At 43.0% G+C, this 18,225-nt stretch overlaps 1 protein-coding gene across 5 annotated transcripts; it reads right to left on the bottom strand.

The window, feature by feature from the left end:
* Positions 1–6,064: 6,064 nt before the first annotated feature.
* On the bottom strand, positions 6,065–13,657 carry LOC124702169. 5 transcript variants are annotated; one of them, XM_047234286.1, is made up of 11 exons: positions 13,568–13,657; positions 10,231–12,531; positions 9,838–9,967; positions 9,673–9,758; positions 9,311–9,555; positions 8,123–8,209; positions 7,933–8,032; positions 7,365–7,788; positions 6,909–7,140; positions 6,523–6,580; positions 6,065–6,432 (listed from the first exon to the last, which is right to left on the bottom strand). In XM_047234286.1, the coding sequence occupies exons 1-11, from the start codon at positions 13,655–13,657 to the stop codon at positions 6,271–6,273; spliced, it is 3,915 nt and encodes a 1,304-aa protein (XP_047090242.1). In that variant the 3' UTR covers positions 6,065–6,270. The 5 variants fall into 5 exon arrangements, with proteins under 5 accessions (XP_047090242.1, XP_047090243.1, XP_047090246.1 ...); XM_047234287.1 differs by having other exon boundaries at positions 6,320–6,432; positions 6,503–6,580; XM_047234290.1 differs by lacking the exon at positions 6,065–6,432 and having other exon boundaries at positions 6,503–6,569; positions 6,894–7,140.
* Between the last annotated feature and the right edge of the window lie 4,568 nt (positions 13,658–18,225).

The raw sequence follows: 18,225 nt of genomic DNA, 5'->3' as shown, positions 1-18,225 counted from the left end.
ATTTTTGTTTTCTATGCTACGAATCCCAACACGAGTATTGTACTTGTGGCATGGTCGTGTGAACCTATAGAATTACACACTTAATGGCTTTGGATGGATTTGGATATGATCCATATTCTATTGAGTTTATGGTGCTAATGGGCCTCTAAGGTAAAAGCCTATTAGGAGATCTATATAAAGAGGAGAGGTGGCAGCATTAGGGTTACTCCTTTGTGTTAGACAGAAATCCTAGCCGTCGCTCTTCTCCACCTAGATCGCATCATTGGTACTAGCACCCCGATCACGATATTACGTGTTCTTTATGTGTGGATAACTTTCGGGCATTGCACATGCGCGCTTGGATGAATTGTTCGTGGGATCAACGAGGAGTTATACATGGGATCACGAGGAGGAGTAGTGTGACTATATCGGGATCGAGGCGCGACATGGATTCTCTTCTGCTGCACTCCGCTTCGAGAGGTAATTCATGGCTGCATGTGATTACTTTCCGGATTGACCCGGTAGCAGCATAGCCTATCTATTCCCCTATTCTAGATTTGATTGCCGTTCATCTGGTTCTGTCAGGCAGCGAAACCTTGTAGATTCTATCTAGTACTCGTTTTGCGTTGTCATGGATTTTGGTGGGCGAACTGGGTGATCTGATCTACCAGTCGGTCTGGTGGACTTGGTCGTGACTAAAGTTGTCAAAGCGCCCCTGATCGTACCCATCAGGGTGCTGGACATACGCATGTGATACGTGCCAGTTCTTCCCATAGATGAAGCTGCTAGTCACGCACGAGAGATTAGTTCATTAGATGAATTGGTGGGAATTAATCGGTCCCTTTCGGATATAATTTGCCGGCCAGTTTTTTCTCAAACAGTCTTGTGAGCATATGGGCACACGATGGATCTTGTGACCTAAGCTTGCGCGAGCAGAAGTTCTAACACTAGTAGAAAACCTCTCATCCATCTAAGCCATTGGTAGCGGTTCCCTTACGAACCGGTACCAATGGGGTCATCTGTACCGGTTCAAGGACTCTGGCGGGCGAGGACATTTGGTACCGGTTCGTGAGGAGCTTTCGTACCGGTTCGTGTTAGGAACCGGTACGAAACGTCTTCGCCCAAAATTCAGACGCGTGGTGGGGCCCGGGCTGGACCTTTGGTACCGGTTCGTAACACGAACCGGTACCAAAGGGTACCCGGCTATATCAAATCGCCCCAGATCCCTTCCCTTACGAACCGGTATAGATGAGCGTTTTTCTACTAGTGTAAAGTATATAATCCATGTGATGGATTATTGGTTCGTCCGGTGATTTTTGGCTACCGATGTGATCATGTGAAGCCGGACGTTCGGCAAGGCGCCAGTACCAATTACTCCCTCCGTCCCACGAAGATTGTTAGAGATTTATTAAAATTTAGATAGTATTTAGTGTCTAGATATATAAAGATTGGTAGTTTAACTTCTAAATATTTTTTCAAAAGGTATTATCCTCTCCACAGCCTGAAGTAGACCTATTTGTACCATCTCTTAAACGGATGTATAGGTTGTAAGCAGACTTCGCCGAAAAGAAACTTTTCTGCTCTGGTTGCCAAGCATAAAAAATCCTCAAATTCATCTCTAATGGGTGTAACTAGAATCACTTTAGCGTCCATCTCCCAAAAAGTATTTCTCACTAATTGCTCATCCCAATTCTCAGTGATTGGGTCTATCAACACGCACACTTCGCTTACTAAATTTTGTCCTCTTGGTGTGATCGCATGGTTAGCCCTTTTCTATTAATCCATGGATCTGTCCAAATTTTCACAGGAGTTCCATCACCAATACGCCAAATCAGACCTTCTTTCAATAACCCCACTCCCTTCATAATGCTTCTCCACGAGTACAACATACCCGCTGTCGTGCAGAAAATATTTTGATTTTAGTAGTACCTTCGCACATAAAGACTCGGGGACAGTCAACATTCTCCAGGCCTGCCTCGCCAACATTGCAAGATTAAACCCATATAGATTTCAAAAACCCATTCCTCCTTCACATTTTGGGTTTTCTCGAAACTTTCCAGCTTAAGAAATGCATCTTATTCTCCTTTTCTTGTTGTGTCCACCAAAATCTACATATCATAGCACTTATTTGCTCACATAATGATCTAGTAAGATCAAAACAATACATGGCAAACGTGGGAATAGCTTGTGCACAAGACTTGATAAGCATATTCTTGCCAGCTCTTGACAACATGTGTTCCATCCAACCTCGAATGCTCCTTCGCACTTTATCTTTTATGTATTCAAATGTTTTCATTCTTGATCTGCCCACATAGACTGGTAATCCCAAATACTTATCGGTTTTATCCTCCTCATTAATATTTAGTTCCTCCAATATCTCTCTCTTCATTGCACCACTTGTGTACTTACTAAAAGAACGGACGACTTGTTAAAATTTATTGTCTGTCCCGAACACACCTCATATAGCTGTAGTATATTTTGCAGAGTTCTGGCATTCAGTCTTGAAGCTTTGGTCAGTACTAGGGAGTCGTCTGCAAACAAAAGGTGATTTATGCTTGGGGCATCTGTACACACTTGGATGCATTTTAAACTACAATTCTCCTCCGCTTTATTCAACAATGCCGAAAAAGCCGCCGCACAAATAATAATAGATATGATGAAAGTGGATCTCCTAGACCCCTTTGCAGAGTAATCATATCTATACCAATCAATTCACTAACTCAGGAATACACGTTTTGTCCCTTCGGTATGATTACCTTGCGTGAGTAATACCCAAGTATCCATTCATCCTTCCAAATATTGAAGTTTTTTCCATCGCCAACACCCCAAATATGTCCCTTCTTGAAAGTTAATTTGTATACCATCCCAAACACTTTTTTTAAGATGAAACCATTATATATAAACGTAAGCAAGCCGCCTCATTAAAAACCTTCCGGTCCCCTTTGGTACCCTGGTAAGAAAAAGAGTGCGTGAAAAACTTGTTGCACCAAGAAACACGGAATGGTTACATCAGAAGACCAGAGAAGCCTAAGAAACTAGAGGACTCCTCGACCTCAAGGAATTACAATCCTCTAAAACTAGATCCTCCAGGGAAGCAGGACACGAACCATGTAATAAACCAACATCGTCCTCTTTGCCTAATTGTGCCAAACCGTGAGCTACCCTATTACTCACATGGTCCACTTTTGAGATGCAGATATGCCTGAAAATTCGCAATAATTCATATCCTTCTTTGTAGAGGCACCAGCAAGGAGATTTGTCCTGACCTCCATCATTTAAAACCTGAACCACCCGACTCTATGATGCCTTTATCACATGGAACATTGGACAAATGTTTCATCCCCTCCAGACATGCTAAAATTTCAGCCTCTTCAGCACTTGAGCAATATGGGATTTGCTTCCATTCTGACAGGATAACACAGCCATGGTGATCCCTAATGACAACACCCAGACCGCCTCTCCCTGTATTAGCATCCCATCCTGCGTCGACATTGGCTTTAACTGAACGTTCTGCTGGTGCTGCCCACTTAGAAATAAGCGAGCCCTCAAGATCAGGTTGTGGTACTTGCAGAAGCGCTGATTTGCCTTTAACGTCCAGGCTCGGTTTTGTGCACGAGACAAAGGTTTCAAAGTAGTTCTTCAGGTAGGGAACAGAAGCAGCAACAGACGCCTTCCCATCACCATGTACTATATTGTTGCGGTGGTGCCAAACCCTCCATAAGAGAAAGATGATGCGAGATCTATCAACGGCGGCCACATTGATGAGTAGGTTCAGAAACCACTCATCCCCGGAAAGCTAATTCTGTCGGTAAGGTCCACCAATCTCTCATTCCCTGACGTAATGCCATGGCCAAGGTACAACTGACGAGGGCATGATGAGCGTCCTCCTTCCCACAGCCGCAGATGGTACAGACTGGATCCACAGAAGTAATACAACGATGCAAATTGGTCCTTACAGCAAGAGAATTGGTCGCTGCTTTCCAAGCAAAAATCCTTAGCTTTTGTGGCACATTTGCCTTCCAAATGATATTACAGACTTGGCGATCTCCATTTGGAGCACTGCTAGATTGACCTGTACTCAGGGCCGATAAAACAGGCTCAATTCCAAGTCTGTACGTTGACTGCACAGAAAAATGTCGTTTGCCTCCGGGAACCATGCAATGAAATTGTCACACGGTCGAGCAGGGAGCTTTAGTGCGAGGATGGCCTCAGCATCCTCTGGCAAACAACATTGTCGGACCAACGCTTCATCCCACACATGCAATAATGGGTCAATAGGGTCAGAAACCCAGCGGCAGCGCACATGTCCATTCCTACCTTGAAGCTTAAGAGCGCCAGGTCGCGGAAGCCAACTATCTCGGAATATTTTCACGCTGGATCCAGACCCGATCCTCCATATGGCCCCTTTCTTTAACAGTTCAAGGCCATGCATGATCCTTCTCCAGGTTGGCGAAGTATTTTGAACAAAAGCAGTATCTAGAAGGTTCGTTGCCGGGTAGTATTTTGATTTGAGCAATCTAGAACACAGGCTGTCCGGGAATTGCACTAGACGCCATGCTTGTCTGGCCAGTAAAGCTTGGTTAAAAACTTTTAGATCACGGAAACCAACTCCACCTTGATATTTAGGGCGGGCAAGTTTGTCCCAGACCATCCAATGCATTTTCCTCTTGTTTTCTTCGTCCCCCACCGGAAATCACGGATAATGTTTGATAATTCATCAATAAGTCCAATAGGGAACTGAAAAACCCCCATAGCATATGTCAGCGGAGATTGCAGTACCGCCTTGATCAAAATTTCCTTTGCTCCACTAGACATATATCTCTCCGCCCAACTATGAGCATGTTTAACAAATTCTCTTTTGTAGTCTTTAGCTTCCCCTTTTTCATTGTACCTTCAGGGACCGGCAAACCCAAGTATTTCTCTTCAAAACTCTCTGTTTCATACTTCAGAATGTCCTTTATATCAGTTTGCACCTTAGGGGGGTAGTGGTCACCATACATTATGGAACATTTTCCAAGACTTACCAATTGACCCGTGTTGCGCTCATAGCGATCCAAGATAGATTTGATCACCAAAGCCTGATCCACCAACCCCTCAAAGAAAGGAAGGCTATCGTCTGGGAAGAGCAAATGAGATACAAGATAGATTTGATCACCAAAGCCTGATCCACCAGCCCAAACACTTTGCCAGAAAAAGAATTGCCCTTCTTCATTGTCGCATTCAGGAGTACCCCGAAGGGGAAGCATTTGGCACAAAGAACTCTTACACAAAGAGACTCGGGTTCCTCCAAAATCCTCCAAAGCCTGTTTAGCTAACAAAGCATGGTTAAAACGATGAATGTCTCGAAAACCCATACCTCCTTACTTCTTCGAAACACATAGTTTTCACCCTCTTTTGATTAGCACCATCACCTCACCAAAAAAAAATTGACATCACTGAAGTGATTCCTTTACAATTCTGTTTTGGAGTCTTAAAGACTGACATCCCATAAGATGATATTGCTTCAGCTATCACTTGGAGTAGCACCTCCTTTCCACCCAAAGATAAAATCTTCTCTTTCCAACCATTAATTCTTTGGCATACCTGGTCTACTACGGGAGCTTTTATTCATCCTGCTCCAAGTTATCGTTCTCATGCGTTTTTGCTAATGCTCTGTGGATGGATGACTTAGCACCACAACGCCAGTGCTAAGAGTGCACCTTGGAAGATCAAGAAGCCCAGAAGCAAAAGTTGTGGGAAACTCATCCTGGCGATCAACAGTTTATTCTACCGTGCGATCAAATAACGGTGTGTCCTGAGAAGGGTTTGGGACATGCCCTTGGGAAAACCAACGATATTATGAAGCATAAAAACTTAACATGATGAGAAGCTCAAAGTCGAACTATTGCATCTCATCGGTACTGTTTCTCTCTGATGTATCCACTTCCTGATCGAGTGTCCCAGAATTTGTCAACCACGGTTCGGAGAGTTATCTTGGGTAAGGAAAGAAGTGCATTGGCAGCACGCTACACAGTTAAGAACACCATATTTCAAAGCACAGATGCAAAAGCACTGCTCTTTTCACAGATAGATAGTACGGAGTATGAGTGAGTGCTTGGTATTGATCTACACCGTGAAGCAACCCTTCCTAGAGAGTGCAGATTAGCTTTTGACTGACTAGCTGGCAAGGCTAAGGCGATGACTAAAGTCTACATACAAAATTCTCTGAGTATTTATTGTGCAAAATTTCATCCTGGTGGATCCAAAGCATTGGAGGAATGGATCCACCCTTCGGTCATTTTATCGAGACCCTTAGCCACACACTCCTGGTTTCCGGAAGCCACCACTCTTTCGACTACGTCTGTAGCATTTACCCGAGAACCTCAATTTCATTCCTCGACAGCCACTACTCTTTCGACTCCGTTTGTAGCATTTACCCGAGAATTTCAGTTTCAATCCTGGAAGCGCTTTTTTCTGCAAAACAAAGCGACACGAATGAGTTAGTCATTTGCAGGTACCTGAAGTAATAGGAAAGCAAGCATACCATATATGGAAGGTACATACTGCGACAGGCCTAATGTCAGTCAAAACACAATTCTCGCTGTGATGATCTGCACCAAGACTAGAAAAATATCATCATCAACACTCCATAAAGAAAGTGACAATAGGCTTGTGTCTACATAAGAATTAGATAAGGCGTTCTTTCAGTTACTGTAAAATCTTGAGTTGGTACGTTCCAAAAAAAAAAACAGTAAAATGTCTGACATGTAACAGTTAGGTGAATGCAGGAACACACACAGCCTTTCAGAATGGCACTAGTCATAAAAATTCCCTGATTACAGCAAAGTTTGACATAAAAATGTCATTGCGTAGTCTACAATATTTGCCTCTTTAAGCATATTCACTAATTTTTCGTTTGACTCTCAGGAACTGACCTCAAGAAAACCTACCTGCCATATGGTTGCTCATGGGTGTCAACTGTAAAACTAACTTCTTGATTTGGAGTAGTAGTGGGAACATCAATGGCACAACTGTCCTCTTCACCACTGTTACTCCGAATTTCCAGTAGCAGCTCATGCTCCAGTCGGTCAGTATCCTCTATCACCACTGAAGTGCTTTCTTGACTATCACTTTCCAATATCTCACGAACGATACCAGTACACTCCACTTGGTATTCAGACCCTGTAATTGCCAATAAGAGCTGTATTAAAGTATGCAAAAGTCAAGCATGTTTGAAGCAACTTATCAGTTCAATACACTATTTTGTGCATCTACAGCTGTGTGGACAGAGACAAGAGCATTCATATTCAGAGGTAGCTCATTTTAAAATCCCAGAAAACTGGTGTTCCTAAGTGTTGACTAAAGCACGGGGAGCGAGAGAGTGGGAGAGAGAGAGAGAGAGAGACCATTCAACTCTTCTGGATGACCAAATGCATCACTTGAAACCTTCTGATAAATAGTGCTTCCCCAAGAGCTGAAAATGGAGTTCTCTCTCAACTCTAAACTGTTAGAGTTGGTCAGCGCTGTAACCTTCAACTCTTCTGAATGATTCGAAGTGGTTCTTTCAAAACTGACAATGCTGTTCTCCCCCAACTCCATTTGTTCAGCATTAAGGATCAATTGGATGCTCAAATCCTTTGGATTATGACCCGCAGCATTTAGAATCTTGTGACACATGGTTGTTCCCTGGAAACTGAGAATGCTACTCTCTGCCAAGTCAAACCTGTCAGAGTTAGACATTGCTGTGAAACCAAAAGGTCCTGTCCATGTTTCCAGAAGCTGAGGAACTGCCGGTAAGAGAAGCCTTTCCACCCCCCAGCCAGAGAGTAACTGGAAAGTAAAAGAAAGTGAGTTCATCAGCAGACTTCAAAAAATGTCAGAAGTATTGACAAGCAAATGAGCACATAATGTTGCAGAATTCAGATCCGTCTCATAACTGCCGTTGATTTTGACATAAATTGAACTAGTAACAACCTTCTCCAGTTCATTCATAATAAGGCGACACATTCCTTGTCGACGATATTGAACTCTTGTGCCAATAAGAGGCAGCTCAGCAAACTTCTTCCCGCATACCCTAATCAGAAAATTGAATTGTGACATGAAGAAAAATGCTAAAATGAAAGCTTTCCATTACAAAGGAGGATAACTGTGAAGGATACAATACCTAAAAGTGCCGACAGATAATAGCTCACCATCTTTCTGGAGAAGTATCGTGTAGAATCCCCTAAAATTAAGGCGTCTGAGATCTGATCTGTAGATGATAGATAAAAAAGAATTAGCCTTCATTGATGACAGTTAATTAACAGAGGAATATCAGTCACATTTAGATCTATAATATGTATATAAATAAATTATTGTGTCAAATATACTAGAAACGATAGGTAACTTAGGCAAAATTTCCAGCACTGGTGAGGTGAAATAGAGAAAAGAAATGTTAACTGGTAGGTACAATTCATAGCATAACTATGCGAGTGTAGTTCTATTTTCGCACTATAGCAGAATATCCATGCTATAAAACTGATATACATCTAAACTACTCCCTCAGTTCCTTGATATAAGGTGTATAGGTTTTCGCAAAAAAAATCAGAATATAAGGTGTATAGCAATTTCAAGGCCAGCCTTGACAAATTCAACCCTGGGTTACCCCACGTCCAAATTCCTGGAATTGAGGAAACAAGCGATTCTTTAGATCAGCTGCCTCACGTTAAAATTAAGAAAAGTATAAGAGAGGAAACATCCCGCCAGGATCTGCATGTACCATAAAATTAGGACTCCTTTTTTTTCCTCTCCCAAACGTAGCTCATATATAGGACCTGTCATGTACGCTAATATAGGAGGTATATAATTAGATTAGGAGAGAGATGACGACAATACATTCCTTATTTGTCTAGTCTCACGTTGATCACCCAGGGGCACTAATGCCCCAAAACAACAGAATTTGCCGTCTCAGCCTATGCGTTAATATTCGTGCGAGAAAACTATACACCTTATATCAAGGAACGGAGGGAGTAATATATTACTCCAAGGAAACAAAAAACCTACAGAGGAGTTAGAAATGACCATGCATACCCCTACTAAATGACAGTACAACCACATAACCTCTTTCAAAAGCATGAAAGTAGGTGTAGAGAGCAGAAACATTGCATTAGCTACATTGCTTATTGCCTCAATGAATGAAATATCTTCAAACAAAGACTACAAAGATAAAGGACCAATGATGTGAAATGAAGGTAGTGTAAGCTAATGCTTTCAATAATCCCAGCAAGCACGTGTCATAAAGAGTAATTGACACATGATTAATAGAAGATAAAATGAAGACCAACACACCAAATGGTGCCATAGCAGTTCTTACTCTCTATTGAACACGATATCTTCAGAAACATCCCTCCGTGTGCGGGGCTCGATAATAGTAACAAAACATTCATGAAGAACATCAAGTGCAATGCACAACTTGCCATACTGTTCTGCCATTTTCTCATTGTCAAAATCGACATTGCCACTGACATTTTCTCTATCAAATTTCAGTATGGTACATGATAAGCCTTCAACTGAAGTTGGAATTGGTTTCCCAATAAGCTCTTGCAAATGCTGGAATATCTGCACATCAGAATTGATCATGTGATGGCTAAGAGACAACATAATGAGCATGCAAGATGTTCAAATTTAATCCCCAAGTAATTCAGGATGGAAACAGCATTTCATCTACTGCCATACCTCTGAGCATTCCCTACTGCAAAACCAGCACCCTTCTGGACAGCAGGTAAGCTGATCATCTTTGTTTCTAATGCAACCAACATGATCTGCCAAAATATGATGAAAAGAAATCAGAGGATTTAAAATACAATTATCTATCATTATCGAGTGTCCAAAAAAACATACATTCACGTTCACACTGATCACAATACATAACAGTCTTCTCAGTGAATTTGTTGGTATCAGGATCATAATCACCAGAGTCACAAATACTGCATCTACAAGATGGACAGTACCAGCTTCCTTTTGGAGTGGCCTACAAAAGCATTATGTTACTGAATTTACCTTCATCAGACAAACAAGTTCATATAGAAAGAAATGTTGGTTATGTAAGAAAACAAACTGTATGAACTAACTATGAAGCTGAGACCACATGTGTTGTGTATTATTCAAAAGACAGTTTGAATGGAAACTATTCCATGAAGCAAAATGGCTTTTGAAATATATGACTGAAAATGACATGCTTCTGTGCTGTAACATGAGACTCGCAACAATATAGGCATTGAATATATGGAGTACCTCCAGACCAACACAAGCATGATGGAAGGCTGAAGGGCAACCGTCACAAAGTAATATGTCCCCGCCATCATTGCATATAGAGCATATTGAATCACTTTCCAGATCTGAATAATTTTTCTTCAAGCGCACATGCAGTGAATCTTTGGGCTTGTTTTCACCCATTAATTCAACTAAACACTGTGAAAGGGACCTCCCATCCTTTAAGAACATATGTGCAGCAGGAAACTGAGTACTGCACCCAGCATGAACCTCGAAACTTTCCAGACTGAATAGTTCATTACAACACCTGCATTTTATTCCATCTCTAACAACAGAACCTTCCTTTATCTGAGGCCCATCACTTCTTTGCTTATAAATAAGTTTAACTCTAGGTAATAGAATGTTTTTTTCTACCAACAAAGACAGAACAGTTTTAGCACGATGCTGAGATGGCAGGATCTGTCCATGTCTTGAAGTCAAAACTCGTGCCTGATTCATAGGAGCTGATGATGATTTTCTTTTCTTGGATTTTCCATGACATGTAGTCAAGGTAAACATGTCATCGGTGGTGATCCCAAAGCTTGCATTATTCTCCTGGTGATATCCTTGCTCTAGGTATCCTTTACATGCTGCCAGCAGACAGTTGTAGGACTTTCCATGTGGAGCAACATAACGGGGTTCCCGCTTCTTACTAGATTTTTTCTTTCGCCAGACTTTCCACCCAGCAGATTTGAGGAAGTTCTTAGCTTTTAATCTCAGGCATTTCTTTTTCCTGGAGTTCTGCGCATCTGCTTCCATGAAGTCTATGTATTTTCTTATGTCATCAGATTTCTGTCCACGTTTGCGTTTACCAAGTCTTGTCAGGTCACTCAAAACTGTTGCATCAAGATTTACTCTGTCTGCTGCCAAATAATTGTCTTCAATTCTGTTCCCTTGAACTTGTTTATCACATTGAACTGTGAAGCTTTTGAGTACTTTAAGGATAGAAAAATAGGTCTTCCCGAAAGGTGACTTGTACCGATATCTCTTACTAATATCTGGTTTACCTTGATGTCTTATAACTTTATCTTCTCTGACCTCAATACTCCAACCTAATGCCAACAGATGCTTCTTCAGCTTCATCCTCATGGTTTCACTAATGTGTCTCTGGGAAAGGGTGGTGCCCTCTTGGTAACTAACAAGCAGTGACCCTATCAGTGGGGAAAGTTCTGCATTCAATTGCTCTGGTTTCCAAGTAGAGGCATTCGTACTCAATTTATTGTAGGATGTGTTCTCCCTTAGGGCAAGATCCATGCCAGTTGGGTTGATATATTCATTACTTCGTGTCACTCTATGTAAAACCAAATGATTTGTATGACAATCCTTCTGTGCCAGATAAGCCTCACATGCTCCTATAAGAGATATGAAGCGCTTTCCATCAGGTGAGACACAATACTTGTTCTTGGGTCTATCTTCTACAAAGGTCCACCCTAATGATTTAAGATGGCGCTTTATAGGATCCCTCTTGGCACGAGCACCTATCCTGTCATTGCTCCGATAGTATGAGATGAACTCTGACATTGTCTGGGAGATATCAGCTGTTGTGGGATCCAGCTTATCCAAGACAGTGGGCTCGACCTTCTTATTTGGGAAGTCTGCAGATGTTAAAGCTTCTGCTGATCTACAAGAGTGATATCCATCTTGGAGAGGTCTGCCACACACGGACCACAATTCTGCAATAAGGATTGCAACTGATCTCTCCCAAAAAGATTCTGTCCCACACATCCACAAATTGGCTTCTGTCAACAAGGAAGGATCTGATCTCAAGTCGTACCATATTTGCCTGACTGATGCAGGCAAGCCATCTTTCTCTTCATATGATAAAAGCAACTGGAGAAGCAACCAGAATCCGCGTGGTTTCCATTTGCCAGTAACTTCATCCCAATCTTGAGTATGGCGCAGCTGATCAACCGCCATAACGCGTTCATCGCCTTCATCAGGAAAAAGGACCTTCCTCTCCACGCATCCTTCAGCATGATCAGCGATAACACCTTCCCAGTAGGATCCTTCCACCAGTGCATCAACACAGAGTCCATAGGTTGCATCAGATACCTGCAGCGGTTGATGTGGATGCACCGGTCTTATTTTTCCACGAGTGAATCCCCCAGGCACACTTGACTTGCCATCAACAGCATCTGATACCTTAACTTTCTCAACAAGAGGTGACCCGTTATCATTGTCATCAACAAAATCATTGTACCTTACAGAGCGAAAGTTGTCCAACATATCAATGACTACTGCCTGATGCCATGATCCACACAGCCCTGGATCAAAACTACAGACCTGCAGCACAGAACCATATCAATGAATGAATCTATGACCATTCACAGGTATAAGAGCGTTCATAGTGAGAATGGAAAAGAAAAAAAAAGACAACATTTCCAACATGCATCAGTGGTGGTGATAACAAAGAACCCGAAGGACGGATACATACCAAGCAGATCATTCAGATGAGGCTATTAGCTGACCATGGTTCATGGATAAGGCAAATTGATTACATGCATGCGAACTACTGGATGTAAGAACAAGAACGGATGCCTCACTTCCTATTTTTTTCTTCTGCATTCCTACCAAACTAATACAATGCTCGAAAGGTCAGGCACTGATGGTCAACAAACAAAGGTGACTGGTATCCGCAACACAGCAAAACGATTTCTGTCAAAACAAAAAACACAGCAGAACAATCAACAGAACATCTACTGAAGCAATACGACCCTTGGATGAGAGGCCATCAATAACATCCGAACTCACTGGAGCACCAACCAAGAACTCGGTTCCGGACAATTTTCCCATGCGCATACCAACAGGACCCCATTCCAAGCCAGACCCGTCCATAGCAAGGATCTTCTTAGTACATCAGGAGATGAGATGCATTCAATCCCCAAGCAAAATAACCCGAGAGACTAATTAGGAGACTGCCACACACACACACGGAAGCGCAACCATGCACTGACGCGCCCTTATTTAACAAGAACTTAATCGCAGATTAATCCAAAACATACTGAAGTACTACGACTGTTCGAGGAGTATCTCTAACCAACACCGAATCATATAGATATCAACGCAATCAGGCCCAACGTCACAGAATCCCCCCTCGAAACAGCAATCGATGGGGGCGTCCAACCGAAACCAATCACATTACCGCGGGTCGTCTGATCACGACTCTGATCAATCAATCAGAGCCAACCACACTAGGCAGCAGGCTACAGGGAAATCGTCAGAATCCAAAAACTGGGTCCGGACCCGGCGAGCCAGCCACGCGAGAGTAATGCGGGGACCGACCGGCGATACAAAGATACTGGATTTCGGCGGCGCTCACCTCGACGACTTCGCCGGGGAGGAGCTTCCTCTGCCCGGCCGCGGCGTCAGGGGACGGCTCGCGCCTCCGCTTCCGGGTCCCGCGCGGCATTGCGGGCGGCGCCGGGAACGGCAGCCGGATGGCGGCGGCCGCGGTGGTGATTGGGGGAGGAGACGGAGGCGGAGGCGGAAGGCACAGGAAGACAGGGAGAAGGGGACGGGTTTAATGGCCCCTCAATCGGAGGAGATTACTGCTTTTTACTGCTGGGCCGACCGGTGGTGGTAAGGACTGTTACCGCAGCAAATGGCGTGCCTAATTAGCGTGGGCGTTAAGGATCCACCGATTTATTTACCGCCCTTGATTCGGGTGATTGACTCTTGAGTAGTAGTAGCTAATGCTGTTTAAGTGGTGATGATTTTAGTTACAGGAACCTGGGTATGCAGAGATGATATTTGGGAATGCGTTGCATGTGATGTTTACTGGGAATCCTTGCAGGGTTTAAGGGCCTTGTCGTCCTTGCGAATCCTTCTCGCGCCATGCTGCTACAGCAAAGGGCGTGAACGACTGAAAAGGCCAGGCCATGATGGAGCTCAGAAGCAACAGTACCTGACGCGATAGGGGTATAATGGATCGGATTTTGTTCATACCATACTCTTTACTATATATTTTTCTCAGCTGGAAATAAAAATAATCGGATATATGCTTTCGTCGATAGATAGTTATAGGTTTTGCAAATCTTCAGAGAGATTTAAACTTTCGGTCTTGTGTAGTTAAGGGAAAAGAAACACAATGCGCTAAAACTCAAGCACTGATAGAAATTTAGAGCTAAACATGCTCGTCAAACTAATTAGGTAAGTCAATAACTACTAACCTTGTAAGATTTGCCTTCGCTTTTGACTAAAAAAAATCAGATTATCCGGTTTAAAACATTCGGATTATCCTAATTAAATTTTGGATAATCAATATCCTCATGGTATTTACTATACCATATCCTATCCATATCTAGAGCACCACTTTCGTAAATCGGATATCCTTATCCACCGGATTATTAAAAATCCGATATGGATATCTTAAAATGGATTTGGCGCCGGTTTCGATACGGAAATTATCCTATCCATTTACACCTCTATGGCAAAAGCATTCTCCCCCTTGTTGAGAAAGGAAAAAAAATAGTACTACCTCCATTCAAAAAGAAGTGTCTCAACTTTTTTTAAGTATAAATACATCTACAATTAAAATGTGTCTACATACAACCATGCTAAATTAATTATTTGTCGCAAACTTAGTTAAAATGTAAGCTAATGTATATTTATATTTGTTGAACCTGCGAAAAGTATTTAAAACTGGATAGAATATTTGATTTTTAAAAATAATCTCAAGTACTAGTAGTAGACAAAAAATACAGGTTTCCTCCCGCCAACAAACAGGGTAACATGATCTCCAATTCTTCCTCACCTGGATCAAGCCCAAGGCGAGAAATACAAGCTTCTTTCCTCTCGGCCTAACCGGTCTTAGCTTTTCCTGTTCACGACTCCGATCTTCTTTCATCCGCAGTTCTTGCTAATGTCTTCACTTTAAAGGGAGAGAAGGAACCCGAGCCAACAAGTCGTTCGGTTAGAAAGCGCTAGCGGTCTTACTTAGCTAAGGCTTTTTCTTGACAAATCTAACCTTCTAGGAGGACGTGGTCATCATGGTCCCAGATGGCTATTTGAGGCATGTACAATGATGATATCTCAGCGACTAGCGTAGGATTCGAATCACGTCGAGAAAGCGAAATTTCTGAATTCTCAGCCGATGTCTCACTTCTACTATATCATTTAGGATGTCTACTGCAGACTACACTCCTATCACTAATTCATTTTTTTTAACCTTCTAGCAAAACTAGTGCTTGATTTCATCTGCTTCCTCCGCTGAAACTATTTAGAAACCAAACCTCCAGGTTCAGGAGCCAATTAAGGTGAGGCGGACTAGTGTAAATTGGTCACAAGGCATCTTCGACACCAAGCGAGGTCGGGCGCCAAACCTTCAACGCCCAAACACCTGGCGCTGAACACCGGGAGCAATTATATGTCAAATTTCCGTAATGTCGAGCTACCTAAGTTCGGCTTCATCCTAATTAACATCAAACTTAGAGGTAAAATTTTAAAATAATTTCAGGGAGAGGTCAGATGAGACATTAACAAGGGTGGGATTCGTAAAGAAAAAAAAAAACCGGTTCAGGCGTTCAGCTCCACGATGCACACAAAATCTGGTGCAAACTAGGGAGTAGGAGCAAAAAGTGCCATTGTGACTTGATCTTTAACTGGGGCCTCGTCAATTCGTGTTTACTTGGAGCGTCGGTCAAGATATGCAACACGTGGGTGTACTACTCTGTACAGCGCAGCTATCAACGAAGGACCACTCCATCACTGTTGGGGCTTGATTTGAAGTGGGATCAGAATCATTACGCCCTCTGAAACGAATTTGCCAAAATGCCTGTCCAAACAAAGCATGGAGGATCCTCTATATCCAAGAAAAAGACAAAAAAAAAGGCATGGAGAGATTCTGCCTATCATCATGGTGGAAGAGCATGACCGATCCTGTTTCTCCTTTCGAAATTTTATACTAGACAAACGTTCTCAGTTTGGTCAAGTATAAGAAAAATGTTGTAATACATCAAATTAGTTTTATTGAATCTATTAGAGCATCTCTAGCAGAGCCCGTAAAAACGCGAACCGAAAACCCGAAGTTCAGTGCACCGAACTCGTGTTTACGGGCCGGAAAATGGCTGGCGCAAAACAGAGCTCATAAACGAAAACTGAAAAACAGAATATGCGCTAGCGGATTTCGAACCCGTAAAGACAGGGTTTTTCATAAAATTCATATGCAACAGATACACCAATCGATCATAATTAATCAAATAATCATCCAAATTATTACAACACATAAATAATAGTCTGAACCAAATTATTACAACAGTTTTAGAAAAATTGAACAAATGAAAAATGTCTGAACCAAATTACAACAACTCTCAGAAAATTGGACAAATGAACAAATGTCTCAACAATGATACATATGACAAACAAATGAATGAAATGGTAGAATTACAGGTGACAGTCATGTCGCTGCTAGTGGTGCATCTTCATATCATAGACGAGCTGGGCATGGGTACTGTCATTCTCAATCTGCCGATGAGTTTCAATGAAAGCTTCAATGCAATCCGGATTGCGTTGGGGTTCCACTCGGGTGCCAACATTGTCATAGAAGCAGGGCAAGCTCAACTCTCTTTCATCCTCGATGATCATGTTATGAAAAATCACACAACATGTCATGATGTTGAAAAGGGTTTTCTTGTCCCAAAATCGGGCTGCGCCACGAACAATGGCAAACCTTGCTTGCAAAACACCAAAAGCTCTCTCAATGTCCTTGTGAGCTGCTTCTTGAGCTTTGGCGAATTCGGCTTCAATTCTATCTTGGGAATCCTTGACAGACTTAACAAAAGTTGCCAAATCCGGATAGATGTCATCGGCTAGGTAATATCTCATTGTGTACTCATTGTTCATGACCTTGTAGTTGCAAGTGGGTGCTTCCCCATTTGCTAATTTGGCAAATAAAGGGGACCTTTGCAGCACGTTGATGTCATTGACTGTCCCGGCAAACCAAAAAACAGTGTCAAATCCACAAATCTTGAGATGCAACGGCCTCAAGTACAATGGTTGCATCTTTGCTCTTGCCACAATACTGTCCATGTCATGCCTTTGGACAATTCTTCCATGTCCAATGCATACAATCGAGACTACCAAGCATGCCCGGCCAACCTCTTTTCTCATTTATCTCCATCAAGCGTTTGGTGTCATCCTCATTGGGAGCTCGGAGATAGGTTGGTCAAAACAATTTGATAATGAGGCGAGCAAACCTGCGAACCGACTCCGATGTAGTATCTTCGCCAATTCGAAGATACTCGTCGGTGTAATCCGCAGGGATGCCATACGCAATGACCCTCATGGCAGCATAGATCTTTTGGAACACGTTGAAACCCATCACCCCGGCGGCATTCCTACGTTGTTTGAAGTAATTCGAATTGGCTTCGCAGGCCTTGACGATTTAGACGAACAAGCTACGCCGCATGCGATACCTCCTACGGAACATATGGGGAGGATAGGTAGGTACCTTGGCGACGTAGTCCTCCATCAGCTGCTCGTGCCCGAGGAAGCGATTCCGCTGGATGTGGTTCCGTCCCATCACGTACCCGCGCCTCCGATTCAGCAGCTTCACGCGGTCCTCCAGCTCCTTGACGGAGAGGAGGAGCATGGTGGCATCCAACTCGTCGTCCTGGAGCAACTCGTCGAGGTCGGAACCGTCCGAGCTCGACGAATCCGACAGATCGACATCGACGAACTCGCCGCCCGAGCTCATCCTCGATTCGGACGGTGCGGCGGCGGGGGCGGCTGATACGTCCAAAACGTATCTACTTTCCCGAACACTTTTGCTATTGTTTTGCCCCTAATTTGTGTATTTTGCATACAACTAACACGGACTAACGCTGTTTTCAGCAGAATTGCACTGGTGTCTTGTTTTTGTGCAGAAACTCAACTTTCAGGAAAATCCTCGAAAATAATCGCAATGGGCCTATTTTCACAGAGAACTTACGAGGCCAAAAGGGCAAGCCAGGGGGCCCACGGCCCCCACACCATAGGCCG

The sequence above is a fragment of the Lolium rigidum genome, chromosome 3 (assembly GCF_022539505.1).
Source record: "Lolium rigidum isolate FL_2022 chromosome 3, APGP_CSIRO_Lrig_0.1, whole genome shotgun sequence".
In the NCBI taxonomy this organism is placed as follows: Eukaryota; Viridiplantae; Streptophyta; class Magnoliopsida; order Poales; family Poaceae; genus Lolium; species Lolium rigidum.
This window is presented reverse-complemented; position numbering and strand designations above follow the sequence as displayed.

Bases quoted from the DNA above. Each gene is read 5' to 3' on its own strand.
- LOC124702169 (XM_047234286.1), bottom strand. From the start codon at position 13,657: ATGCCGCGCGGGACCCGGAAGCGGAGGCGCGAGCCGTCCCCTGACGCC. The intron at 8,210-9,310 runs GTAAGAACTGCT...TATCATCTACAG, and splicing joins GATATCGTGTTCAATAGAGA to ATCAGATCTCAGACGCCTTA. The intron at 7,141-7,364 runs GTCTCTCTCTCT...TGGCAATTACAG, and splicing joins TCATCCAGAAGAGTTGAATG to GGTCTGAATACCAAGTGGAG.